This window comes from Haliaeetus leucocephalus, unplaced genomic scaffold (genome assembly GCF_000737465.1).
Source record: "Haliaeetus leucocephalus isolate CR32 unplaced genomic scaffold, Haliaeetus_leucocephalus-4.0 Scaffold195, whole genome shotgun sequence".
Lineage (NCBI taxonomy): Eukaryota > Metazoa > Chordata > Aves > Accipitriformes > Accipitridae > Haliaeetus > Haliaeetus leucocephalus.
The window spans coordinates 6,805,840-6,832,960 of NW_010972631.1; the positions used below are offsets into that span (position 1 = coordinate 6,805,840).

Here is a 27,121-nt window from a genome sequence, read left to right on the forward strand (position 1 = left end):
GCGGGCAAGGAACGCGTTCCGCGGGGACGGTGGTATCCCGTAGTTTGGCCCGAAGGGGTGCCCGAGGAGCCGCTTTCGAGAGCGTTACCGGGGGTGCCGTTTTCCCGCTTTCCTGGCAGCCCTGCCCGGCCCCGGGCAGGGAAGGGACCGCGTGTCCCGCCCGATCACCCTCCGGCACGGCGCGCTGCGGAGGCCGGGACACGCCGGCTCCCACGGGCAGGGTCCCGGGACCAAGCGACGGGAGACCCCGGCGGAGCCTTTCGCCCAACGGGCTGCCCGGTTTGGGAAGGCACAGGGTTTCAGACAGGAGCCACGGGTTTGCCCGCGGGCTGTGAGGGAGGAGGCGGTGGGGGCCGTGCGCCCCCGTCCCGTCCCGTCCCGTCCCGTCCCCTCCGTCCGCTGCAGGCGGTACCCGGTACCGGCGGCGTTTTGTGCTCGAAGCAAAACACCTTGTGTGGAGACGGGGGTGGGGTGGGGGGGTGGTTTAACGTATGCAGGCTGCATAGGGTGGAGGCCAGACAGCCCCGAATTGTGTCAAAATGACTGCGGTCTCTTTGCCCCCCAGGCTGCCCGCACCTCAAGGCTGTCCCGGGGATCAGCCCCGGCCCCGGGAGGGCGAACGGACCCTCGGGGGTGGGACGGGGACTGCGTGGAAACCCCGGCGCGGGGACACCCTCCGCACCGCCGTCCCTCGAAGCCATGCCCGGGGACTCAGTTTTTCCACTGCCCTCCCGTGTCCCCGTCCCCCCCCCCCCGCCCCGTTTGGGAAGCCGAGGGGCGGGAGGGGGCGGCGGGCCGGGTCCCTGCCCCCCGGGCGCGCTGCCGGGGCGGCCGCCCGCCTCATGCCGCAGGAATGCGCGGAGGTATGCGCCAGTTTCCAGAAGTGGATCCCCTTCTTTGCTGGAGCAGAGCAGCGCATATATCACCCGGTGGCAGCAGTCCACCTTCCCTGCAGTTTCGTAACCGCTTACGAGGGTAAATTGAGAGTTGGGAACAGCCCTCTATTAAGTAGCAGATTGAGAAGAGGCTCTTCCCACTTGGAGAAGGCAAGTCTTCCCAGACGGACCCCTCGCACCGGGAGCTACAGTAATCGAGGCGCCTCCTCTGCGCTCAGCTACCGCCGCCGCTTCTGCCCCTCCTTCGCCGCCGCTGCTACTTGCTGCTCCCTCCACAAGGTGCCCCCGGAGCTTCATCCTTTCTCCTCCTCCCTTTATCCAGGTCCGACGGCTGCTGCTGCTGCTGCTGCGGGCACCGCCGGAGTCACCGCCGGAGGAGCAGCCCCCCGTCACCGACCCCGGCACCCCCGCAGCCGTCCCTGAAGGTCTGTGCCCGCGCAGGAGCGGGGACCCCCTGCCCTCCCTCCCCTCGGCCGACCCCCGTTGCCTGTCCGTACCCACCACGCACTCAGCCCCTTCTGATGCACTCTAGGCTGAGGTTAGCAGCGCCGGGCTGAAGGCTGACAGAGGAACCGGGGGGGGGGGAAAGAGCGTGTCCGTGGGTCTCCGCGTGTGCGTGTCGGGCATGTCGGAGCCGGCTTGCAGGCGTGAGGCCGAAAGGGTGGAGGAGAGGCGCCGAGCGGAGAGCCCCGAGGGGCTGCTGGCTCTCAGGCCACGGGGGAGCCCGGCGGGTGGGTGTCCCGGCCGCGGTGGGTGTCCCGGCCCGAGCGGAGCCCGGGGTCAGCGCCCAGCGCGCCCGCAGGCAGCTGGAGCCGCTGCGGCTTCGGCCGGAGCTCCGCCGTCCCTCCCTTCCCCGTGGGTGCAGCTCCCAGTGATGCTTTCTCCCCTTTGCCGTTTTCTGTGCCTTTGGTAGTAGTGGGTTTTTTCCCTGTGGTGTCGTTTGTTTTTTTTTTTTTCCTTCGTTTAGGTTATTTTTTTCTTTTTGGAAGGGGTAGCTGTCGCGCACTGTGCAGTTTGGAAATGCTTCAGCTAAGGTTTTGCAGGTTGAATTAGTGTGAGATGGGACTGGCACTGGTGGAAGCCCCCCCCCCCTTCTTTTTAAAGTGGTCTCTAAGGATCAATGAAGAAAACCTTTAGTCCTGAGACAGTCTGCTTGTGTCCCTGCTGAGCCAGCGAGAGGACCTTTCCTCCGTCACCTCCAGGCTTTCTTTCACACACCTAAGTTTGCAAGAAGGAAACAAAGTGTTTCTAGGGGGGCAAATGAATGCTTTGGCTGAGACGTTTTATTTCAGAAAAGAAAAATGTGTCTCAGGAACCGTAGACCTGCAGCAGTAGTGAACTCCTAGATGCCTTTGTGAGATGATTAATTTCTGTTGCTCTTCAAAAGGATCAAAAGATGGCACTCCAAGCCCACACAAGCTGTCTGGGACAAAAGTCCATTTACGCTGAGTTTAGGCGATCCTTTAACTCGCTGCAGAGTGCGGTAGATGTGCTCAGGGACAGCCGTTTTCCCACGCAGAGCAGTGACACGATGTTGGAGCTTTCAGGACAATTTAATGCTAACCTTGGTCTTTCTCGTGTTAGTGTCAGGGAGTCGTTACGGTCAATATTACTCCTCTGTTTACTCGCTGGAGGTACCATTGGACTGAAACCATTGCTTAGTTTTTCTTTGAGCTCTTGGTATTTTTATGTGCAGTAAAGGCATTTGGCTAAGGCAAGTATATACAGCTGCCCGGCAGAAGCCTGTTAAGTTCAGTGTCAGTAACTGGGAAATTCCTGGATCTCCATAGCGCCTACCCGCTAAATGTGCCTTGCTGGTTAGTTCTGTAGATGGTAGAAGAATATTATTTTCCCCTTCAGCTGTTTCTGCAGAATAATGATTTACGTATTTTTCTTTTGTTTTGCTCTTGGCACCTTCCTGATAAAATCTGTTGCCTAATTGCTTTTGGAATTCTCTTTCCTCCAGCCTAATTATGATATATGATGCATTTATGACTTTATTCAAAGAAATTACTCCTCCCCTACTTCCTGAGATAGAAAAACCCAAACTTTAGAAACACTTATATGTATATGCAATGAGGACTGTTCATATTAGCCTTTACTTAGACAAAGAAATAACTTGGAAGTTTTGCTGGGGTAATTGGGAGGAATTTGATGTGACTAGAGCATATAGTTATGAAGGTATAGCTACTTGCAATTAGGAACCACTAACTTGGCCTAATCCCACCTATTTTGTCAGACAACCTGCAGCGACTGCGAGACTCTCTCGCCTGCCTGCTTTTTGTAGTGTATTTTGAACCTCTTTTCTCTCAGGACGTGTAAATGAATTATCAGATGTTGAAACATCATGGCTAGACAGACGTGTCAGGTTTCAGTTGTGTGTTACACACACTTCTGTATAATCTATTTCAGACCTTCGAGAAATGAAGAATAGCACATTCGTAGGCAGAACCCCTCAAAAAAAGTTTTATTACAGTTTCCAAACTGCCTTGAGACCACTAAAACACAGCTAACTAAGTGCTTCAACAGTTATGAAAAAGGAGCCGAATAAAATCCCCAGCTGAAAGAGACATTTAGTTGATCCAAGGCAGGAATGACCTCTGAATTAGCTATCATCACACTCGGCGATGAAGTCATGGAGCTCCCTCCTGGCTCCTGCCCGTACGGAGGCACAGACCTTCACCGCGCTTCCCTGATCAAATTAACCCCAACTAGGTTAAAGCCGCGTGTGCTTACCGTGATTGGAAAGGGTTCAGCAACAAAAGGCACATTATTGTGAGATGAAACTCCAGTTAGTCATGCAGATCTGTCATCGTCTTGGACGGCTTTCAAGTCTGGAGGTTTCAACCTGGTCCCGTGGGTGGGGGCTGGGGATAAGGGAACAAAGTGAAATCCACGGTTCGTCTTTTTTATGTTTCATGAATACACCCACGCAACCCTCTAATCCACGCGTATCATTTCCTTCTCCTTTCTCCCTTTCCCCCCCCACCCCCATCACTGCAGATTCATTCATGTTGTTGTGATCTGAAAGGGCAGAAATGAAGACAGCGCTGTGCTCGGCAGTCGCTGCTCTGTGTGCAGCCGCCCTCCTCTCCTCCATCGAGGCTGAAGGTAACCTTCCCCTCCCTGCCCCCTTGCCCCCCCGGTGCCCTGCTGACCAGCAAACCTCCCAACCAGCCTTGAGCTACCGGCTCTCTCCCTCTCCGTTTTTGAGTGTAACTCCTTCGCCTTCTCTCTTTCTCTCCTTCAGAGAAACGCCTCTCCTTCCTTGCCCAGCTCCTTCTGTGCTCTGTTTCTCCCGGCTAGTCAGCCGGACCGTAGCTCCCTCTCTCTCTGTCTCTCTGGTGTGCTGTCCACACATCCCCACAGACAGGACGCCGGCCGGCACGGCACGGCACGGCCGCCCGGGCTCAGCGCCCCGAGGAGCCCGCTGCCGCTGCCACTGCCACCGCCGGCGGGCAGCCCGGCACGGCCGGGGCCCTGCGGCACTGCCCCGCTGACGGACCGAGAACGGCCGGGCTCTATGCTGTAGAGTGCCCGTTTAGTTATGTTGAGAGAGGAAACGAAAAAAAACCCACCACCCAACAACCCGCAGCTTTGAAAATAAAATGCTCCAACAGAGTCTGGCTCTCTGCGCCTGTGTGTTTTGTTCAAGTCGGACCCCTCGCCTACACCCCACTGGCGCGATGGCCTCCCCTGCTCGGCGGGGCGACCCCCGGCTGAGCCCTGGGTTGGCTGGACCTTCCCTCAGGGACGCTTCGGCCTCCATGGCGGGTCTGACCTGGGGGCACCCTCGGGAAGACGCCGCCGCCGCCATGACGTACGCCCACCGCTGAGGGGTGGCTGGGCCTGGGCCGGGCCTTGCCGTGGCAGCTGGGGGCCCAGGGCTCTGGCACGCATGTGGCTCCGACACCCCAAAAGAGGCCTTCCTCCTCCTCCTCCTCCTCCTCCTCCTCCTTCTTGCAGGGCCCTGGCCCCGTCTCTTTGGAGGTTGAGGTCCCTGTCAGCCCGTGGCAGTGTCCTGCCTCCAGCTGCAGGGGTGAAGACCCATCGTGGCCACCGCACTTGCCACGGCCTGGCTCAAAATGGCCTGGCCCTGGCGCCTTTGCCTCCCCGGCGGATTAACAGCAAGCGTGGGGGCAACCTCTGTGCGAGCTGCACGGCTTTGCTCGTAGGGATGGCATTTCTGCCAGCAGTGGCTGCCAGGGGAAACGGAGATGCTGAACGTCCTGCGCTGAAATGACTTGATCTGACCTCTGGGACCTGACGCCATCGTAGGCCGAACCGAACCCCTGGGTGTGAACTCCCCCGGATTTACTGGACAAAACCAGAAGCCAGCATCTGATAATTCAGGTTTTCTCCTTTCCTTCTCTTTCTCTATTGAACTGAAACCAATTCTCTGATCGTGGCCTGCTGCAAGCTCCCGTGCTTGGACCTGGCCACCTTGGCTGATGGCTACTAAAAACACGGTGTATCAGAGATGCCTCTGGGGCATTTGTCCCCCCCTGCCCCTGGCAGCGGTGCTTGCTTTGGGCACGCAGATGTGAAGCACACTGGCTTTCTGGAAAAAGATGACATTTCTGCCAGTAGTGCAACATCTGGTCACCCTAGGAGAGAATCGGCCTGCTGCCTCCCTCTCGCGCTGCGTTGTTGTTGGCTGAGGAACCCAAAAAGGTCATTTGAAGTCATTTCAGAGTTGCATTTGAAATGCAGGACCGCCATGCCAGAGAAAGCAGAGAAAGTGTACAGTTTTAATGGAGGAAGGGAGTGGATGTGTTTGCACATTCTTCCCCATCTTAGGAGCTTGCTCGCAGCTGGAGTAATGTTGCTGTTGTCCTGCACCACTGATTACATGTATGGAGTAAGTTTTTTCAAAATGCGAGGGCGTTTTATTTAGCTATAGTGGGGACTAAACCAGTCATAGCTTAAGTACTGTTAATGAAAGCTACAAAAATATATTTGGAGAAGCACACAGTTATTTGATAACAGCGAAACTAGACACATTGCCAGACAAGCTGGCCAAGCTTGTTTAGATCTCATGTTGAAGGATGCGTGATTGCTAAGCAAAAGAGTGGACAAAGCCTGACCTTGTGAGTTGTAGAGGGCTCCTGGACAGGCCTTACATTACTGTGCATTCAGAAATGTGTATTAAATAAAATACCTAGCTTACAGTGATCAGGTTTCTACAAGAAACTAATAGCTCTAGAGTTTTAAAGTAAGAGCAGAAAAGTGTCTTGAGTAGGAAGTGCAGTGAGAAATAGTGGTGCTGAAAATGGAAGTTCAAACCTACGAGTACCTTTGGACTTGCTTTGGTGGGAACTGCTTTCGTAGAGCTTTTTGCAGTGTGTTTTTTGTTTGCACTATACTGGTTATCCTGCACTGTTTAAATTTTGTGCTTCGATTTTGCGTCGTCTTGTAAATTGCATGTTGGATCTCATTTAGTTCTGGTATCATTACAACTTAAATCCTGTCTGCTGAACTAACTTTCTCCTGTGGAGATTTGTCCTTTAGTCTATTTTTCCAACTTTCAGATCACACTGTGGCAAAGCTCTCCCCTCATCACTCAGTCCTCTTTTTTTTTTTCCTTTGGCTCTCCCTGTGGTGTTCACAAGAGATGCAGTTTGAATTTTCTTTCCCTGAGGTGTGGGTAGACACTTGGTGGGACGAAAAAGTGAGAGGAGGATAAGGGAGAGGGCCTTCTGATGTGGTAAAGATTGTTGATATGGAGTGGGAGGATGGAGTGAAAGCAGAGGAAAGGAAAAGCTTGGTTCTGTTTCGCTGCCTTACTTCAGCTTTCATTTTTCAGTCTTCCTTGGGAGTAGATCTGGTGTTTATCTGATACCGCTGTTCATAGCTTCCTAAATCTTCCAGGATGAAACTGGTTCTTCAGCAGCATCCCAGCTGCTCTGCGAGTCCTTTGTGAGAGCCGTGCTCTGTTGCTGTTGGCAAGGCAGTGAGCTGCAGTAATGGTATTAGAGCTTTTCTACAGAGATAAAGCAATGCGGGGGTTTCTAGTTGGACGATCACTGTAGCAGTAGAGGGGGTAAAAGCAACATATAGTCTGAATGCATTCATGGCATTTCACTGGGGAAGTTGTTTGTTTACCCTGGACAAGGAAGCAAATCTGTTTTCATGCTCAGCATTTTTTCTCTTTTCTTTTACAGGGAAATTCTTCTTGTTTTATTTTGCAATCCTGCTGACGTCTCTCTCTCTCAGCTTAAACTTCTTGTGCATGATGCTATATTCTATGCTCTGTTTAAGTTGTTTCTTGCCTTTTTAGTCCAGCACTGCAATACTGCAGTGCATTCCCTCTGTGTCCTCATGTCAAGATTTCTTTCTGTTACAGTATTTTTTCCATCTGTGATCACAAAGAGCCAGGGGGAAATCTATGTCCTTTTGCTAGATAAGATTTTTTTGCATTATTCTAGTCACAGTTAAGCCAAGTAGATTAGTATGTGAATAACCTGTTAGTTATAATCTCAAGGTAATGCTGTATGATGTCAAGGCTTATGTAGTGTGTTGTGTTTCCCAATACAGAGGGATTTTCAAAGGCACAAGAAAGGAATGAGGAAATCATTGGTTCCGTGTGACCTCATTGAGCATGTGAAGGTGCTAACTTCTCAGTGTTTCAGGAACTGGTTCAGACCCAGAAAAGTCTGTTTTCTGGGCTGGAGGTAGGGAAAGAGGGCATCACTGAGCCAAGCGTGGGACCTCTGTGTAGTGCAGAAAAAGGTTTGTCAGGTGAAAAATCTGTCTCCAGGACATGCAATGCAGTAAGTGACAAATAATTGCAGCACAGCAGTTACAGAGGATTAGAAAGTTTCTCATGTAATAAAGCTTGTGTTGAGTACATTAATTTTCATTGACTGAATGGTTTAGAGACGTTCTGGGATAGCTGAAACTTTTGAAGTTAACCAACTACTCAGCTTTGCAACTGGTTGGTGGGACCATTATTTTATTACCTTTTGATGTCTGATTTCTATTTTTGAGAAACTAGCTGTTGATTTCCAGGTTCCTAAAGAGAGAACCATGTAGGCTGATGTGTGAAATTGAAATTTGTATATACATGAAGGTGACTATAACTCCCTGTTTTTCCCACTGCTAATTGGAAGCAAAATGTACATGTGTGTGTATATGTATACACACACACACATACATATATATATGCACAAACACATGTAAAATTTGGTAAATATTCATGCATGCAGTCTATATATATATATGCAATTATCTTTAGTTACATACATCTTTACATGTATAGGTGTATATATTTAAATGATTTTTTTTCAAAATACACTTATGAGCTATAGATCTCATATTTTGAAGAAACTTCATATACGTGTATAAAATAAAAAAAATGCCAACATACCGGTGCCAATGTTTCTGTGTTGTGATTGGCAATGAACATCTAACCAGGCTGAGAAGGTGCTCTTTACGAGATCTCTAGCCTATAGCTCGTTCTTTCTCCCATTCACATTGGCAACTCTGACTTCAGAGGAGCTTGAATGGCATTGTGATCTAGTTAGTTGTGTCAAATCCATGCCATTTATGAGGAAAATAGTAAATGAGGAGTTTTGGCCTCTTCCAGCCTCAGCAAGGCTTATCTCAGTGAGAGCAAGGCTGGGCTTATTCTTCATCTTCCGTGGCCTGTATGTTATTTTAACATGGGCTAACGTGTTATTTCATATGCTAATTATGGTGACACTTTTCCAGTGATGGAATTACAGATTTTGTTTCACATAAGGATTGTGGATGGCACCTACTTCCAAGTTATATCACTTTTAAGTTTGGTGCTAGATTTAAATTGCTTGATCTTCTGATTATATTTTACTTCTGTCTTGTGAAGATACTCATTGGGATCCTCTAGCAGTCACATAGTTTTATCTCTAAAAAGCTGTAGACTTTTATGGTATATTAGGTTTGTATTACCTGTCAAGTAATACAAGCTAGTAGAAGACATACATAGCATGAGAAAGAAGCCTTGCCTTGCTTTATATTTTTTGTTTCAGAAAATATACTGTTATTATACATGTATATAATACAAGGAGTGGCAATGAATTAAGTATATTATGTCTGATTTTTTTTTTTCTGGTGCATAAGTTAGGGTATCCAATCATGGAAGTTATCATATCATAGCTCTAAGAGTGGTGAAAACTAACATTGTGTAAATTACTGCCATACAGCAAGATATTTTTTACTACACTGGAAACCTCTAGGGGAGCCATACATTTCTGTGCATCAACAATGGAATCACTGTATTAAGGCAGTACTATAATACCATCACGTGTTACGATCACAATCCTGTACCTTGACTAGTCAGTGAGAGGTTTGGCATGGATTTTGATGGGCACAGGAGCAGACTGATCAGCACAGTCACTACGCTGTAAGCATAGGTGCAGCTTCACTTACGCAAGTAGCCCGCCATCAAGACTGCTTGCTTGAGTAAAGCTGCGCTCACACATAAGCCTTTGTAGAGTGGAGTTTCAAGGTTTGTCCCTGTAACGGGACAAACTCCCACCACAACTAGGGGCACTTTGTTCCTAGAAGTCTGGTCTGATTCCGTATTGCATATGTATTATTTTTCCACTGGTGAGTTCCCTTCTGGAAGAAGAATTTTAATAAGGTGGAGTAACAGTTGCCCTGTTTGATTATCACAATAAGGTTTTTGTCATCTAAACATTTTTCTGTACTTCAGATCAACTTATTGTTCTCAGTCATATGCCCATGGTTTGGTCTTCACCCCGCAGCCATTTTCACATGGGTGAAATCTGACCCATGTGAAGGTCCATGGATGTTTTGGAGGTTCTGTTTGAGTATCAAAAGCTCACAGGCCATCTGGAAGACATTTTGACGACATTGGATCCAAACTGGCTTTTTGTTCACTCAGACAAGGTTCCTTTTTGGATTTCAGTGGGAGAAGTGTTCAGTGCTTGAGTTTGATAAGCCAGCCACAAGTTGAGAATGAATGGATTTGAAGTGCAGCAACGAAGATTGGGGTTAGGTGTCGGGAATAATTTTATGATGATAAAGGGAGTGAGGCATTGGAGTAATTTCTGTGGGAAGCTGGCAGTCTTGACAACAGTGGAGCTCTTTAGGAATGGTCTGAGCAAACATGTCAGGAATGGCATGGGGTGGCTGATCATGTCCTGGCCGTGGGATGGACGAGGGGACTTTCTGAAGTCCCCTGCAACGCCATTGTTCTCAAAGGCTGTGAACACCTGGATGAATGGATACGTCACTTATGTGTCGATGTACTACTATTCTTTTTACCTGCCAAGATCCACACCTGAATTTGCATAAAACGGATTAAAGTCCTTTAAAATGTTAAAGACTTTTCCTCACAGTCAGTTTTTTCAGTTTATCTGGAATCCGGTCATTTGGATATCAACAAGTTGGGCTGCTGCTGTCCTTCAGCAGTTAAAGCCTAAAGTCTCTGCTGCAACATGCCAATTTACTTGCAAGGTTGGTGGTGCTATTTTTTCCATGTACTGAATTTTTTTTAAAAGCATGCTCAGGTCAGTTGTCTCTGCCTTTGCATTAAATTTGTCCTGAGCCATTGCTACTGAAACAATATTTTATAATGATATTCTTATCACCTAAATGTATTTTACTATTAACACGCGTTGCATGATTTTGATACTAAGTAACTACCCTGCTGTCTCTAGCATTGTGATACTTGTAAACTGAATGATGAATAAACTGTGCATGCAGGTTAATGGTCTAATCTCACTGCCTGTGTATGGACAATAGGAAAAATAACATTTACTTCAGTACTAGCGTATCTATTGTATCAGTATTACAAAGCCATATTATCCTATGGTTGGAAATGACAGTAAATTAAAAGGAGAAAAAAAGGCCTACACAATTGGTTGCAAGTTTTTTTTGAGCTCAATATTACTTATTGCAATTGGACAGTGTCTTTTCATAAGTATACATTCTAGCATTCATTTCTTTATCTGCTCTTTAAATTATGTTCAAAACTGAAACAAACTTTGACGTATGGTGGAGATCTTCCATGAAACAGAGAAGATCTGTCTATTAAAAATGCCTGCAAACCGATCTCACAAATAGTTAAGGAAAGTATGGCTGAATCTAATCTTACTTAGTAGACCTATTTAAACAATAATATATAATACACCTACCATGCACTGACAGTGAGTCAGTAAAATACTGCATGAATAAGCATGACAATTTTAGAAAGAGAATATCATTATAAAATATTTATGAAACGTCTTTGTGTAATGAACCTTGTACATGGAGGCTTTTGTCCATCGTGGGAAGCTAAAAAAATAATAATCAACATTTCATTTACATATGCATGATGCTGCAAAATAGCGTATGTAAACTATTTCTTTCTGTACTGTTCAGTTACTTCTGTCATCAGCTCCTACAAGTTTTATTTGCAGTCATTTGTTCAGATCACTGGTGCCCTCTTTGCTGTTTTCTATAAATTCTGTAAAATAAATGTCCATAAATATACTTTGATGTTGTCTTTTCATAATTAACCATTGTGTTGTTTGGAACCATACTGGCATTTTATGTTAAAATGCCACTACTAGTATGGGTACACCTGCTGCAAAGGGAACATGAAAGCAATGTTTACACCTTTGAAATTGTACAGCAATCTGGTGTAAACAGGTAGAATCTTATTTTTGTGAACTTTTGCATCAGCTCAAATATTTCAGCAAATTGCAACCATTACTAACCCCATTTTTTATCCCCTTAGTTCCTGAATCCTTTGCAGCCATATGCAAAGTACATCACTTTAGTGGCTTCTAGGAACAAAGGGATGGAGCTCTCCATATTTTAAAATAAAATGATACATCGGTATATCATTATTACTGATATACATTTTATATGTATATTTGTATCTAGACCCTAACAAAAATTGTTTTACTGAACATTAAATGCCCAATCTTTTCCTGTATTCTTTAAGATATTTTTTTCTCTGCCAAGTTACTAGATTCAGTGAAATTGATAAGAAATATGACTATGCAGAGACTATATTAAAAAGCTGATCAATTCTTTGATGTCTAATTAAGAAGAGTACTGTGTTCTCAATGTCCTAAATGATCTCATGATATTGTAAGCAGGTTGTGATTTGGCATGCTTGTACGGATTGCACCCAGCATGTAAAAAAATTTCCTTTAATTGTTATGTGAAATGTTTGCATATGTGGTGATTATCTGTGAACTCATTGTACATGTATTCAAATGTGTTTTCTATTGTGCTTGATTTTGCTGGCCATTCTTGAATGTCTTGGCAACTCAAGAAACATACGTTCTGTGCTGTCCTCTGTAATGCATATACTCTTTGATGTTTTGTCATATTTTGTCAGCTTTTATTTTACTCTTTTTCCAACAACATATCTTTATATTTGTTGGAAACAAATTTATGCAAAGACAATTTTAGTAAGCTTTGCTCAACATTATTTTATTTATTCATTTGCCAAAGCTTGTTCAAACTTTTAAACATCCACCTGGTATAAATCTTTTGCAGTTAATCCACCGTCAGACTTGAATTTTACAATTATAGATGAACATAATGTTCAAATGTCATGGAAAAGGCCACCAGATGCAATAGTGGGTTACAGGATAACTGTGGTTCCAACAAATGGTGAGTTCTGTAAAATTTTGTTATGTCATTAAACTTTTTGAAAACTTGGGTTTATTTTCACTTATCTCTAACTTAGCTATGAGAATAGCCATTAACATCTTTCTGAAGTTTGTGACCTAGACTGGGTGGAAGCAAAGGGCTTACAGGAAGGAGCAGTGATTGTTCCAAGTTAGAGTTTTTCTTACCGTAGCGTTTCCCCTTTGGGGACTGCAACTAGTAAGTTTTGGACGCCTTTCCTTTGCAAGGAGCAAAAAGAAGGTAGAATCATCACTCTGCTCCTCTTCTATGCTTTTACCTTAACATTAGAGAATTGTATTGTACTTCATTCAAGTTCTTCTCCCAGGGGAAATATTGTGCGTGTCAGGTAATGATGCAGCGATGTCATATAACTTCCTGATAATGGCCGTGTAAGACACCCATTATTCTATTTCACTTTGAGAAATAATCAGTGTAAAAGTGATATTGAATCAGAACCGGGCCATGATTTATTAGATGATAGTATATTTTGTATGTGCATTTTAAGTTTCAAATTTCCTGGAATTTGCTAAACACTTTGGTAATTTTGTTCACATTGAAAAGAGGTTAGTTTGAAGTTTCATGTTTCAAAATTCATACTTCAGGAAAAAAGAAAGTGTATCATTCTAAAATTATCTTTGGATTTTAGATAGATTATTCTCTTGTTGCCTTTTTTTTTCTTATGATCAACTTGTCATTGATATTGCTGGATTTAAGGGCTGCACTAATTGTTTTATGTATTTATTGCAGATGGGCCTACTAAAGAATTTACTCTTTCACCTAGCACTACCCAAACGGTCTTATCGGATCTCACACCTGATATAGAGTATGTTGTATCAATAGCCTCATATGATGAAAGAGAGGAGAGTCTACCTGTTTTTGGCCAACTGACAAGTAAGTACGTGCAATACAATTAGAAAACCAAGTAAGATAGGTGAATGGTCATTCTCAAAACCTGGCTTTGTTTCAGCTCCTCAACAAAATTGCCACATACCTAAACTCTGATCAGATGTAGTTGGCTGAACAGCCTTTTTCCATTAAGCATAATTCCTAGTAGAAACAGAGATAATTTGCAAGAGATAAGAGGAGACTGACATGGTTATATCATGTCTGACAACAGACATATAGAATTCTTTGCAGGAAGCCAGTAGTTCTTTTGAGCTAAATCTAATTCCTATAAACTGCATCTGCTGAAGTCAAGGGGAAGACTCTCATTGACCTCAGTAACAAATGAATCCGACCAGCTTCCTGTGTGTGTGTGTGTGAAAAAAAAGCTAACTACCTTCATCAAACAATAAAATGTGTCACAATATTTCTATATGCATAATAAAATATGGAATTTAAATTTTTATAATTTATATTTAATAATTAAATAAAGCATAAAGTAAATTTAATTAAATAAGAATGTTAAGCACAGCAGACTATCTTCTATGACAGTTTGTCTCATGTCTCAGGCTTCCCAACCAACCATGGGAAAATTAATTATGATGAGTTCTCCTATGTGTTAGAGAAGGGTAATATTGGTATTTCATCCAGGGACGTTGCAGTTAATTTTCAGGAAATTACTGTACAAGATGTACAAATACAGAGGATTCTTAATTATTTGCATTTTCTGTATTTTGTGTTGCCATGAATGGTATGTTGTCAAATCTGTAAGTACAGGTGTTGTATTCATTACTTGCACTTATGTTTTCATGTTCTGAGGCTTGTCAGATTTGTGCCTCTAATTCTCTACATGCTTTTCTTCGATGTTTACAAATGTAACCTGATTTTCTCCATTAATTCTCTCTATGTTGTGCTTTGTGCAGTTCAGACAGGTGGTCCAGGGATACCAGAGCAAAAGAAGGTTGAGGCTCAATTACAAAGTAAGGTGTTTTGTCTTTCAACTTATCTGACATTTTAGAGATAAGCGAGGACTAGCTCTAGGGCCCCATAAAGTTAAACTGTGTTCCTGTGTTACCTAGCAATGAAGTTAACTTGTAAAATTGTCCAGAGTTAAGAAAACTTGGGAAGGGACTGGGGTGGAAGGAATTTATAGCTGCCTTGAAAGAATAAGGTGCAAAGTTGGTACTGAAACTAGGAATTTCACTCAACTAACCCAAGCAAGTCCATGAGTGTCTTAGTCCTATTAACAAAAGACTGTGGATAAAAGGCATTGCAGAAGAACCTGTGCAGCTATTATGGGGAGATGAGATAAAGATGCAAAGCGAAAGTGGTAACAAAAATGGAATGTTCCTATAACATCAAACTGTTGTAGAAAGTTTTGTATGTGAGTTTTCATCTGCTGTGGTCTAACAGATCTTGTGGAATAGTGTGACAGGTGTCTCAAAACTGAGTATTCAGGTCACAGTTCCCTTTTGGTAATGGCAGCTAGAAGGCTTGTATGGGTGTTCTCTTATGTGAATAATGCTTCCCCAAGTAAGTTATTCCAGATAAGAATATCAATCTATTAAACATTTAAATATCTGTTTGCTTTGGCTTTTACCTATTAAGTTTCTGTCAGACATTTCTCACTGCTTTGTAAGAATGCAATTGCTTGCTTGCTAACAGAGATTTTTTTTTTTTTTTTTTGTGATCCAGGATGCTCCATAAGTGCAATGACAGATTTAGTTTTCCTGGTAGATGGTTCATGGAGTGTAGGGAGAAATAACTTTGGATATATTCTGGACTTCATGGTTGCCCTTGTATCAGCTTTTGACATTGGGGAAGAAAAGACAAGAGTTGGAGTTGTTCAGTACAGTTCAGATACAAGAACAGAGTTCAATTTAAATCAGTATTTCAGAAGAAGTGATCTTATTGATGCAATTAAAAGGATACCTTACAAAGGTGGCAACACAATGACAGGTACAGATTTTCCACATACGTGTTTATTCAGCATTTCATTTTATAATTCATATTTCCTTTAAATCCTAGTTTATTCAAGCCTAATAAAACACAACTTGTGGTGTTGTTTTTAGGTGAGGCTATTGATTACCTGGTTCAAAACACCTTCACTGAGTCTGCTGGAGCAAGAAAAGGTTTTCCCAAAGTAGCAATTGTCATTACGGATGGAAAAGCTCAAGACGAAGTTGAAATTCCTGCAAGAGAGCTTCGCAACATAGGGGTTGAAGTTTTTTCTTTGGGTACGTTGAGTTTTTCTAATGGTTGAGAGATTGGCATTCCTAAAGAAGTAAGTTATATGTTCTACAGATTCTCTGTTTCAAGAATTTCGCTGTGCCACTCTTTCCCTGTGGATGCCTTGAAATGGGTTGTTTGCATCCTCCAGAGTGGAACATACCAATTGTGTTAATTTGATAGTAATTCTGTAGCTCCTTCATGGAGATTAAGACAACTGACAAACATAGTTTCAACCTTGGCCTTACTGAAGATACCACATTATTTTCTCAGGTTGAAAATGGAGTATGTCACCTCATTGCATTAATCATTATTTTGTAGTTTGATTGTTGATAATGGCAGAAGACAGAACCGAATTAAATTCAGCTTTACCCCAGGATGTTCTGATACTTTATGAATACATTCACAGGTGTCTGTATTTTATGGCCACTTAACACAGTCCTGTCTATTGCAACTTCTAGGAATCAAAGCAGCAGATGCAAAGGAACTCAAGCTAATTGCATCTCAGCCTTCACTGAAGCATGTGTTCAATGTGGCTAATTTTGATGGAATTGTGGATATACAGAATGAAATTATCTTGCAAGTGTGCTCTGGTGTTGATGAACAACTAGGTGAACTGGTTAGTGGAGAAGAAGGTGAGATACTTTATATAAATGTATTTATTGACTTCAGTTTATTCTGATGCGTATTTAAGGGGCTATCCCTACTTCCTTTGCTTTATTTCTGGAGTTTGATCTGTTGCCTCATTCAGCAAGTGTGGAAAACAGGTCTCAGCTTTGTGCATTTAAATGCAGGAGAACAGAACATGTGATGTAGTAGATTTGGAATAGCTCCATTATTCCGTACTTTCAAAGACAACACAATGATATGCATTTATCAGAGTCTCATACAGTTAGTTTGGATGCAGGCATCACTTCTATGGAAAAATGTACTACAGGGAAAAAAACCTCCTTGGTGAAGGGGCAGAATATGTAATACATTAAGAACCGAGGAATGAAAACTGGAGAATGCTGAGAAAACAGATGTCAAGCTGTATCGTTGTAGATTTCTGGCCCTGTAAGATTCTATTCTTTGACCAAAATGGCAGCAGAGATGACTCCACTGTCATAGTGCTCTGCTCAGGTCTGCATTTGTTCACACTCTCTACTATGTTTCTGGGGGGGATAGCTTTCACTTCTGGTTGAAACAATATTAAAGCAAGGCAGCATTTCTCCTGGAACTTCTGCTATGCTCAGGGGACCACAAATGCGTTATTCATATTTCTGTCCTCTCACTGGTGCCTTATTTGGACTGTCCTGTAATTCACTTATGCTAAAAAAAAAAAAAAAAAAAAAAGGGTTTTTTAGAAAATATTAAGCAAACATGACTAAATTTATTCCAGAAATAAAAATGTGGAAGAAAATATGTTTTTAATTGTAATTAATATTTTGGGTTTGCTTTTCATTTCTTTCAGTGGTGGAGCCTCCTTCAAATCTGGTGGCCACTCAGATCTCCTCAAAATCTGTTAGGATCACTTGGGATCCATCCACAAGTCAAATAACTGGCTATCGGCTGCAGTTCATTCCAATGATAGCTGGTGGAAAACAACATGTACTGAGTGTGGGTCCTCAGACTACTGCTCTGAATGTTAAAGATCTCTCTCCAGACACAGAGTATCAAATTAATGTTTATGCAATGAAAGGACTGACCCCCAGTGAGCCAATAACGATAATGGAAAAAACACAACAAGTAAAAGTTCAAGTGGGTGAGTTAGGAGCTACTATGTTATTTTCACATGGTAGCTTTTTGTTGTTTAAACCTCTGATGCTTGTTTTAATATCATACCTTTATTATTTGTGAGAAACAACTTTACTTAGTGTGGTTTCTTTTCTTTATAAGCAACTGGGTATGATACATGAACTGCAGATGCAATTGTAATTCTGTGGCTATTGACTATCTGTTTATAGTGGTGATTCTTTTTCTTTACAGAATGCTCACGTGGTGTGGATGTAAAAGCTGATGTTGTGTTTTTAGTGGATGGTTCCTACAGCATTGGTATCGCCAATTTTGTTAAAGTAAGAGCATTTTTGGAAGTGTTAGTTAAAAGCTTTGAGATATCGCCTCGAAAAGTACAGATAAGTCTTGTCCAGTACAGCAGAGATCCCCATATGGAGTTTTCTTTGAACAGATACAACAGAGTGGAAGACATAATTCAGGCTATTAACACCTTCCCCTACAGAGGTGGATCTACCAACACAGGCAAAGCGATGACATATGTGAGGGAGAAAGTATTTGTTACCAGCAAAGGATCAAGACCAAATGTGCCAAGAGTCATGATTCTTATTACTGATGGAAAATCGTCAGATGCTTTTAAAGAACCTGCAATAAAGCTGAGGGATGCAGATGTAGAAATATTTGCAGTTGGTGTGAAGGATGCAGTGCGTACAGAGTTAGAAGCAATTGCGTCACCTCCTGCTGAAACCCACGTTTACACAGTGGAAGATTTTGATGCTTTTCAAAGAATATCATTTGAACTAACACAGTCTGTCTGCCTACGGATTGAGCAGGAACTGGCTGCTATACGGAAAAAATGTAAGTAATTACTATTACTTAGAGAAATGTACAAAGTGCAATGAAAATAGATCTGAACCAATGTTTTGTGCTTGTAGTTACCTGAAGAATTGATATTGATGAAATTGTCCATATACAAATGATGATTTTAAGAACTGGGGATTGATTCTCATTTTCAAACATATTAAAAGCAATGGGGGAAATTAATGGAGAAATGGAGATGAAAAAATTATTGGAGAAATATTTTTTTCCCTCCACTCCTAGGTACCTAGAAAGCTATTAAAGTGTATGTCTATCTGGAATGACCTTAGTGGATGTACTCTGCTTTTACACTCAGTGTCTTGAGTAAAACAGTTACTAGGGCCATTCTTCTTTAGCTGTCCAAAATGTGGTAGCTAGTCTAAGCTTGTCTTTTGGAATTTCAAAGGCAATGGAGCAATGCCGGTACTTCCAGAGTGTGATTTGATTAATTTTTAGGGTAAATGAATGGTCCTCTGAAATGGGCTTAGACAAGACAATTTGAGACAGCAGACACTAGGTGATATTAATCTCAATCTAACTGTAAAGGCTGAAATGAAGTAGCACATAAAAGTCTTCACACGCATCCAAATTTGGTGAGCTTGGATAATGTCTAATATTTAAAAGATTTCTAAATGACCAACTTTTGGTCAGCTAAAGTTACTTATGATTAGTTGCACCCTCAGTGTCCCTACCTATGTTTAGTAGAACACTAACATTGAATAGTCCCCAGTATTGAAAACCCCACTGTCTTTAAAAATAAGCCTTTTGTTTCAGGGTAGCTTTGAGGAACAAACCAGCAAAGCAGCCTTTGTTTTAGAGGGCTCAAGCAGTCTTAACATCCTCACTGTTAGGCTGACTAGGCCAACCAAAACAAGCCCAGGATGTCAGGTTTGTGTTTGTGCCTCATGTCAAGTTCCTTGTTTCCCCTTTGACTCCATTCCTGAAAAAATACTGGGATTTATTTTGTCCTATTTCTAATCTAGATCTGAAAAAACCCCAAGGATTCTTAGTTCCCATTGAGGGCATAATGTTATTGCTGTTCATGGGGCGTAGGAAAGAGGGAACCCAGCTCAATCATCAGATTCTAACTTAAGTTTTCATAAGTACATTTTTTTAGATGGACTGTTCTTGTTTGATCTAGAAATCACTGAGTTGGTGCTTCTACTCATTGTTGTATGATTTGAGACAACCCAGATATGATCTTCATGAATATTTGATAGCCATAAGCAAGTATAGAAAACAAATACTGTTGCATGTGCAACAAAATATCTGTTCAATTAGAATAAATCAAATTATTGAGAGACATTTTTAATTTATTTTAGAGATTTTGTGTTAAAAAATATTCTAGCAAGTATGCCTCATCTATGCATTTTTATTTCCACACAGCTTACGTACCTGCAAAGAATATGGTCTTTTCTGATGTAACATCTGACAGTTTCAAAGTGAGCTGGTCTCCAGCTGGATCTGAGGTTTTGTCCTATCTCATTAAATATAAAGTAGCAGTTGGTGGAGATGAATTCATTGTTTCAGTACCAGCTTCAAGTACTAGCTCAGTTCTTACCAACTTGCTACCTGAAACTACTTATGCAGTCAGTGTGATTTCTGAATATGAAGACGGTGATGGCCCTCCCTTGGATGGAGAGGAAACCACCTTAGAAGGTAGGCTTCCCATTATTCTCAGACACCAAAATGTCATATGCTGAAATAAAAATTTTCTTTGAGTGAATGGGTGTATGTGGAACAGCCAGCTAAGGCTGAGAAGCTGTACTGGTATGCAGGATGAGAATAAACATTATTGTCTCTCAATGCACTTAGTAAACATATAAAATTCCAAGAACAGGCCAACGTTAAATTGTTAAGATTGGATTTTGTTTTCCCTGAAAGTTGGATGGAACCTGTGTTTTTCTGCAGTGGCCTATTATTGAACGAAGTGGTGTGTTGTCCATAATAAATTCATTGGCATGTATTAATTTAATATACACTTAAGTTGGACTAGATGATCGTTGTAGGTCCCTTCCAACTGAACTATTCTATTTAATAATTATGACTAATGCAGGAATGCACATTGACTTTAATACATTTAAAGTCAAGCATGTACCCATGTAATTTGCTGTGTCTACATCTAACTTACATTAACAGAAATTCTGTTTTATATAACATAGGCTTAAAGGGGGCTGAGTTTTTGGTCAGCTGTTTCTTATCAGAACTTCATGGGTCTGATCCAATACTGATTCAAAACTTCCATTGATGTCAGTGTGAGTTTATGTGATCAATGGCTGTAAATTTAAGCATGGTAACTGTACTTTTTCTTGATAGAGTTGCCACAATGCATTTCCACTGATTTAAAGTATAAGGATGATGGTAAACTTGATTTTCTATTCCAGTAGTTGAATAGTCAGTCTTGTCTAAATCATGCTTTTTAAAATATTGATCCACTCTTTTTCATTATTCCATGCTGTCATTTGTGACCTTTGGTGACGTAAATGGTTCCAAGGGAGCAAAAGAAACAGCATGGAAATTTGTTAATTGCTCTTTCCTCTTAGGACTGATAGAAATGCACACTTATAAAATAGCTTAGTTTGGATGTTAAGTATGGAAGATACAGGTTTCGTCGTTGGTGTGCATATTTCCATGACTGTACCAGTCAGAATGTTTTAGCCACACATAACTTTCCCTTAGGAAAACAGACAAACTCTTGGCTGATATAATATGTAGCTTGTGAGCATAAGGGACAGGAGAAGGAATAGCTTTCATAAAAATAATCAGTGTTCCCATGTTGCAACTGATACTGCCTTACGTAATTGTCAGCATCTTGATCTGATGAAATCCCAACATGTCTGAGAAGGCAAAGTTCTTCTGCAATCATGTAAATGTCAGCAGCTCTCCGTGCAGATCTAGCTAACAATTTGGGCAGACAGCTTTCTTGGCAACTGACTTTGGTTGCAGGCTTTTAAAGAATTTGAAATTGTGTTTCTGATTAGTAGAAAACAAATTAGTTTCTTTAAAACTAGGGTTATTAATTGCTCCACCCTTAACAGGTTTGTAATTTAACGCTGAAGAACAAGGCTTTTGGCATATAATATTCCAGCTGAATTATACTTCAGATAGCAAACAACAAAACCCAAAACTTTATTTGCCTAAATGACAATGCTACATACTGCTAGGTGACTTGCAGTGCAGTACATCTTAATGTATGTTGGAAGTTTCAAGTTTTTCTTTGGCGTGCCCACTGAGTTTATATGAAATAACCTGAGCTGCTGTGTCTTTTGTCAAGGAGTAGGCTAGGTTAAATGATTCATCACCGTTTTCCCTTAATTTCTGGAATAATAAGCTATTTCTTGTCTTTGAGTTTGAGACTTAATTCAGAAGCCTTATTTAACTGTTATATGCAACTTATATTGCAATGAATGTATTTTTTGTTGTGAAAATCTAACTTGAAGAATAGAATTGTTTTGGTGTTTTTTTCCCTGTTGCATCTACCTTTGTTGTTTCTTTAAAATAGGAGAGCTGCCTATGTGTAGTCAGGTGTATCTGACAACTATCTGTAAATGGAGGTGGTGCAGAAGCCAATGGCCACAGCAAAGAAACAAATACGATTTGTTGTGTTAAGAAATTTCCCCACTATGCCCAAATGTCCCTTAACACAGTTCAGTTCTATTGTTACTGCTAAACACAGTCAGACTGTCTTAAGTTTCAGAAGCAGCTGTATAAACTGGGATTAATGTACTTTTGGGGACAACTTTGTTACACTGCTGGTTGTAACTCTGGCGATAAATTTTCAAAAATAACTCTGGCCATAAATTTTCAGAAATGACTAATGGTTTGTGTACCTTAAAACAATGGGAGGGCAATATAAGTTGTTGTTTTGGTAAACTGGATGAGCTAACAGAATGGTTGGAATGGTTTCACTTCAGATACTACTTAATTAAAAGCAAATATTTACAAATTATATGTATGTATTTTTTCTAGTTAAAGGTGCTCCTCGAAACTTAAGGATAACAGATGAAACTACAGATAGCTTTGTAGTTGGCTGGAGTGCAGCTCCAGGAAATGTCCTACGGTACAGGATTGTATACAGACCACTTACTGCAGGAGAAAGGAGACAAGTGACTGTCTCAGCAAATGAAAGATCAACTACTCTGCAGAACTTGATCCAAGATACAAGATATGAAGTGTCTGTTATTCCTGAGTATCAGTCTGGGCCTGGGAATTCGCTGAATGGATATGCAAAAACTGATGAAGGTACATGATCAGTGCTGTGAATGTAGTAAGCTTGAGAAGAATTCCCTGCATGCTGACATATTCATACTGAAAACAGAATAACCCATATTGTCCATATGTATTATCCCAGATGAACAAGGAATTATAAAATTACTCAAACCTTGTTGAAAGGTAATTTAAGACAATATAGTTTGTCAAAATTGTAATATTTCATTTTAAAATATAGTCTTTTGAACCTGCAACACCTAATATGGCAAGGTAACTTGCGTGAAGAATCTACTTGTATGTTTAATTAATTGTTCTCATGATTCTTCATATTGTCAATTCAGCAAATTCAGACCCTGTTTGCACTTTGTTCTGAATGGCTAGCAAGGAGTGAATGAAACATCTAATTTACTAAAGTTATCACTGTAGCCTTAACTTGTATGAAAATGTATGATCCTTTAACAGGTATCATGCCTTATTAAACAAAATCCAAAGAGACAGTATGAATGTCCTGAGCACTGGTGAAACTTCACTGAGATTTTAAATATTAGAAGCCAGAAAAACTATCATAAAAAAGAACTCTGTAGGAAACAATAATGTGTTAATTTCACATTTCGTTGGTGACCTTTGACTTGATTCTGCAGACAGTGACTTCAACACGGATATTGTTGTGTTGAAGTTGAGCATATATTCAGGTGCTAGTATGTATAAGTGTTCCAGGATTCAGCCTGTTTTAACAGAAAAAAATAGGAGGAAAAAGACTTTATTGGGCATTTTTGCCTAAGGAGGGTGGGGATGGAATTGTACATCCTGATTACAGTAAAGTTATACTGTAGCAGTGTTAGTGCAGGCTATTCAGAAATTATTTTTTCAGCATTAAGTCCTATGTTGTGGTAACCTAAAAAATAAACCAAGAAATGAAGCTTGCTTCAACTTGTTTTCAACATCTTTTGACATGTGCAGTCCGAGGAAATCCAAGAAATTTGAGAGTTTCTGATGCTACAACGTCAACAATGAAGCTGTCTTGGGGCGCTGCTCCTGGCAAAGTGCAGCAGTACTTTATAACATACACTCCAGTCGCAGGAGGTGAAACTAAGGAAGTGACTGTGAGAGGTGACACTACCTCTAAAGTGCTGAAAGGCTTAGACCAAGCCACTAGGTATGCATTGACTGTGTCTGCCTTGTATGCCTCTGGAGCAGGAGAGGCCCTTTCTGGAGAGGGAGAAACACTTGAAGGTAATTATTTATTGTTTCTGTACAGTCATTCACCATTTATATCATTTGATTGATATTTAAGGTGTCTTAAAGTGTACTGTCTTCCTGAGTTTTCTGTAGAAGTAAGTGAATGAAAAATAGGCATAAAGACATTCTCCTACTTTACAGGGATTTTTCCAAACCTACTTTCCATCAGAGAAAACAGTGGGATCAAATCGTTGGTTGTGGAGGGGATTCTGGGTTTCTTGAAGCGGGTATTGCCAGAAGCACCAACCAAAACTGACTGTACTTCCACACCAACCTCAGTGAAATATTTTGTCTTACAACTTGCAACTTCTGAGCAGTTTTAGTGACAGATTGTTCTTAATGTAACAGTAATAATTAATGGCATTAAAGTATGTAATCCATTTGAAAATTTGCAGGGTTTCTACTGTACTGAGACTGAAAGATGTTCAGGGACAATTTTTGCATTAGAGAAGCAACATCTAGTCTAGGCATAGGAATAATGAATCATATCCTGCTTTTAACTAATAGGAGTAAGGACCTGAGGCTGAGCATTAACAGAATGCTGGCAAAAGCGTTAAGTTGGAGCCAAAGACTTTCTTATAAGGAAGGGAGGCTGCTCTTGCTTTGCCTTCAAGCGGAGAATTTCCCAGACTACTTCTCTTGAGCATTTTCTGTGTCATCTGTTAATTGTCAGAGGATAGGGAAAGCTGCCTCCTAGGCCATGAAAGGAAGTGTGACTGCGCTCTGTGCTGGCCAGGTATGTATTGCTAAAGTCTGGCACTGCAGCTGTGTAGGCACGGCACTTGAAAACATCTTACAGATTAATTATGTGGAATTAAAACTCCTCCATTGATGCTAACTGAGTTATAGTACGGATATATTTGGCTCTCAGTTTCTCCATCAGTTTAACTTTTTGTTTATGACATAGGTTAGGAAACAAACCAGAAAACCTATTTTAACAGGAAACTGTAAGAAAAAAAAAAAATCAGTTCCAATGAGTCACCAATGTACTAAACTAATCCCACTAAAAATTTAGGCATGTATTTGAACACTGCAGTTTGCAGCATGGACTCTAGGATCCTTCTGTGATTGGTGAAGGCAGATACTTCCAGAAGGTAGTCCATGTGAGATCTCATTTTTCCTTCAAAGGAACCTTTCTTTGTCCATTAACTATAGAAGGACCAACTGAGAGCTAGGCACCAACTCCCTGCCTACCCCACTATCTAGGTCTTGGACAACGATCCAATCCACCTGCTTACACTAAGACAGGGTGCAGCCATCAGAGAATCAGGCACGTTGCAATTCTCCCTGAAAGTTCCCTAACTCCCTTGCTTTCGCAAGCAAGCAATGCAAGATCCAAAATGCTCCTTTTGTAGGAGAAAAGAACCTGTCTCCTTCCCAGAACAGTGCTGAGATCCAGGTAAAGGAGAACAGGTAGCTGTATCCTGCCCACATCCTCCAGAAAAGCCAGAGGTGATCAGGACTTAATGAACTTGCCTCTTGGTGATGGTGCTGCTACTTCCTTTTGTATGGTATTCTGCTAGGTCTAACACTTTTTTGGAGGGAAGAGGGAGCGTGGAGATGTAGGCCTTACTCAGTCTGGGAGAGCTTGAATTTACATCCCCACATCCCAGCAGATTCATAAGGCTGTAGTGTATGCTGGGCAAGAGTCTCCTCTACTCTTTCTGTTGAACCTGAGCCACTGTACATCCAGGAATGCAAATTTCACTCTCGAACAAGAGCAGGCTGGGTCCCAAGTGGACAGAGGAGCCTGCCATTTGTGCTTTTTTCTCTGTGCTGTCAGTGGAGAGAGGAACGCCTCGGTTTTCCTTTGCAAATCTTGAGACGCCTCTGTCTGTCTGTTAAACAGACTGAACTGTCCACTTCCTTAGGGAGATGCCTCATATTTTAGTGAAGCATTGACTGAGTTAACTGCTTACATTTGGTGGAAAGGTTTTAATTGAGTATCTTTGTAGTAAACCCATGAGAGACCCTTTATTAACATGGAGCTCTGGAGAGATCAAGTGTGTTTCAAATTAAAAAATAAGCTTAGCTTTTTACCCTATCATAAAACTTGAGCAACAGAAAAGTCTTTTAAGGCATTGCCTAGAGCTTCAGTTAAAACATATTCTAAATAGAGAGAGAAGTGAATGAAATACAGCAGAATTGAAAAGACAGAGTCATCAGAAAACCAGAATGCAGTCTCAGGGAGAGACTGTCTTGTCCTTTCAGTGCTTCCCCCTGTCCAGGAGGGCTCTGATTCTGATTTGGACTTTCTGCAGTGATAAATTGTCAATAAGAAAAACATTCTGAAAATTAGTTAAAGAGTCAAAGAATTTAAAAAGGATAGTTGACTATAGCTCAGGAATGGGTTCATATGCAACCAGATGGAGTTTAAAATGGATGTTTCACTTAAAAGGACACAGAAGCATTCCTGTAAGAGGTTTTACTCTAAGCAACTGAATTAAAACCTTATGTAAAAAATTCTGTGGCAGATATTGTCTTGGGACAAATACAAATAAGTGAGCATCCTGTCACTTAACTGAATTACTTTTTATTCCGCTCCTCAGCTGGAAGAAAACCAAATTAAAAATTACTTTTACCATTTTGACAGGTATAGCTTTGTGACTCAAATGCATATCCTTTGAAGATTCAACTGGATTTGAAAATCCTATCGGGGTGCACTCCAGAAAACATTACTGTTCATATTAAAGCTGTCTATTACATTTTTCATGGTTAGGTAAAATGTTAGTAAGAGCATATACAGATGTCAGTCATTACTGGGTGATCAAAGGTAAAGAATAGAATACAAATGTCTGTTTGCATGACAGCAGAGGACTAAATCGTGATGTTTCCTCACGGAACATCCACCGTGTATTTCAGTAACCAGCATATCTGCAGTTTCATGGGGTAATAAAAATACTTGAATTAGGCCAAAACTCTTTGGACATCGTTCATAGGTATTTTTAAAGACTCTCTGACTAATGGTATAAAAGGTTCTCAGAATATCTGTCACAGTACATATAAGACAATATTTCATTTTATGGTGTTGTCTTACCTCATTAAAGCACAAAAAGACAAAACCTTTGAGGAAAAACAGACAATTAAGAATAAAAAGGTTGCAATTTTGGAACTGAAAGTTAACATTCAAACTTCAAAGCTTAGTATAGAAGTTTACTTGAAAAAGAAGTCATGCTGCCTGTGAACTAAAATAAATATGGTTGGACTTGGCTGAAAAGTTACACAGGTCAGTGAAGTGAATACTTGACTAACTATTAGCTGAAATAACCTGTCTGACTGAGGCTGGGAATGGGACAGATCTTAATTCCTGGAGAAATAAACTTATCAACAGTAATGACAAAAAAGCTGTGAAAGGAAGCATAAAAAAGTGTTTAGTATTTCAGTTAGTTTTTCCGTGAGCCATAGTGTCTGAGAAACAAAATAGTGTGGTGTGTGTTTTTCATTGCCAACAGCACTGAAGT

The 27,121-nt window shown here is 41.6% G+C and overlaps 1 protein-coding gene across 1 annotated transcript in view; it reads left to right on the top strand.

Moving 5' to 3' along the window:
• Positions 1 to 948: 948 nt before the first annotated feature.
• COL12A1 (collagen, type XII, alpha 1) overlaps positions 949 to 27,121 on the top strand; it is a 106,430-nt gene continuing 80,257 nt past the window's right edge. The window contains exons 1-13 of the mRNA XM_010565774.1: positions 949 to 1,175; positions 3,900 to 4,007; positions 12,396 to 12,512; positions 13,278 to 13,421; positions 14,336 to 14,392; positions 15,108 to 15,371; positions 15,485 to 15,649; positions 16,103 to 16,276; positions 17,095 to 17,385; positions 17,610 to 18,212; positions 19,599 to 19,871; positions 22,182 to 22,454; positions 23,382 to 23,654. Coding sequence (XP_010564076.1) covers positions 3,935 to 4,007; positions 12,396 to 12,512; positions 13,278 to 13,421; positions 14,336 to 14,392; positions 15,108 to 15,371; positions 15,485 to 15,649; positions 16,103 to 16,276; positions 17,095 to 17,385; positions 17,610 to 18,212; positions 19,599 to 19,871; positions 22,182 to 22,454; positions 23,382 to 23,654 — 2,707 coding nt within the window. The 5' untranslated portion in view covers positions 949 to 1,175; positions 3,900 to 3,934. The remainder of the gene's footprint in view (positions 1,176 to 3,899; positions 4,008 to 12,395; positions 12,513 to 13,277; positions 13,422 to 14,335; positions 14,393 to 15,107; positions 15,372 to 15,484; positions 15,650 to 16,102; positions 16,277 to 17,094; positions 17,386 to 17,609; positions 18,213 to 19,598; positions 19,872 to 22,181; positions 22,455 to 23,381; positions 23,655 to 27,121) is intronic.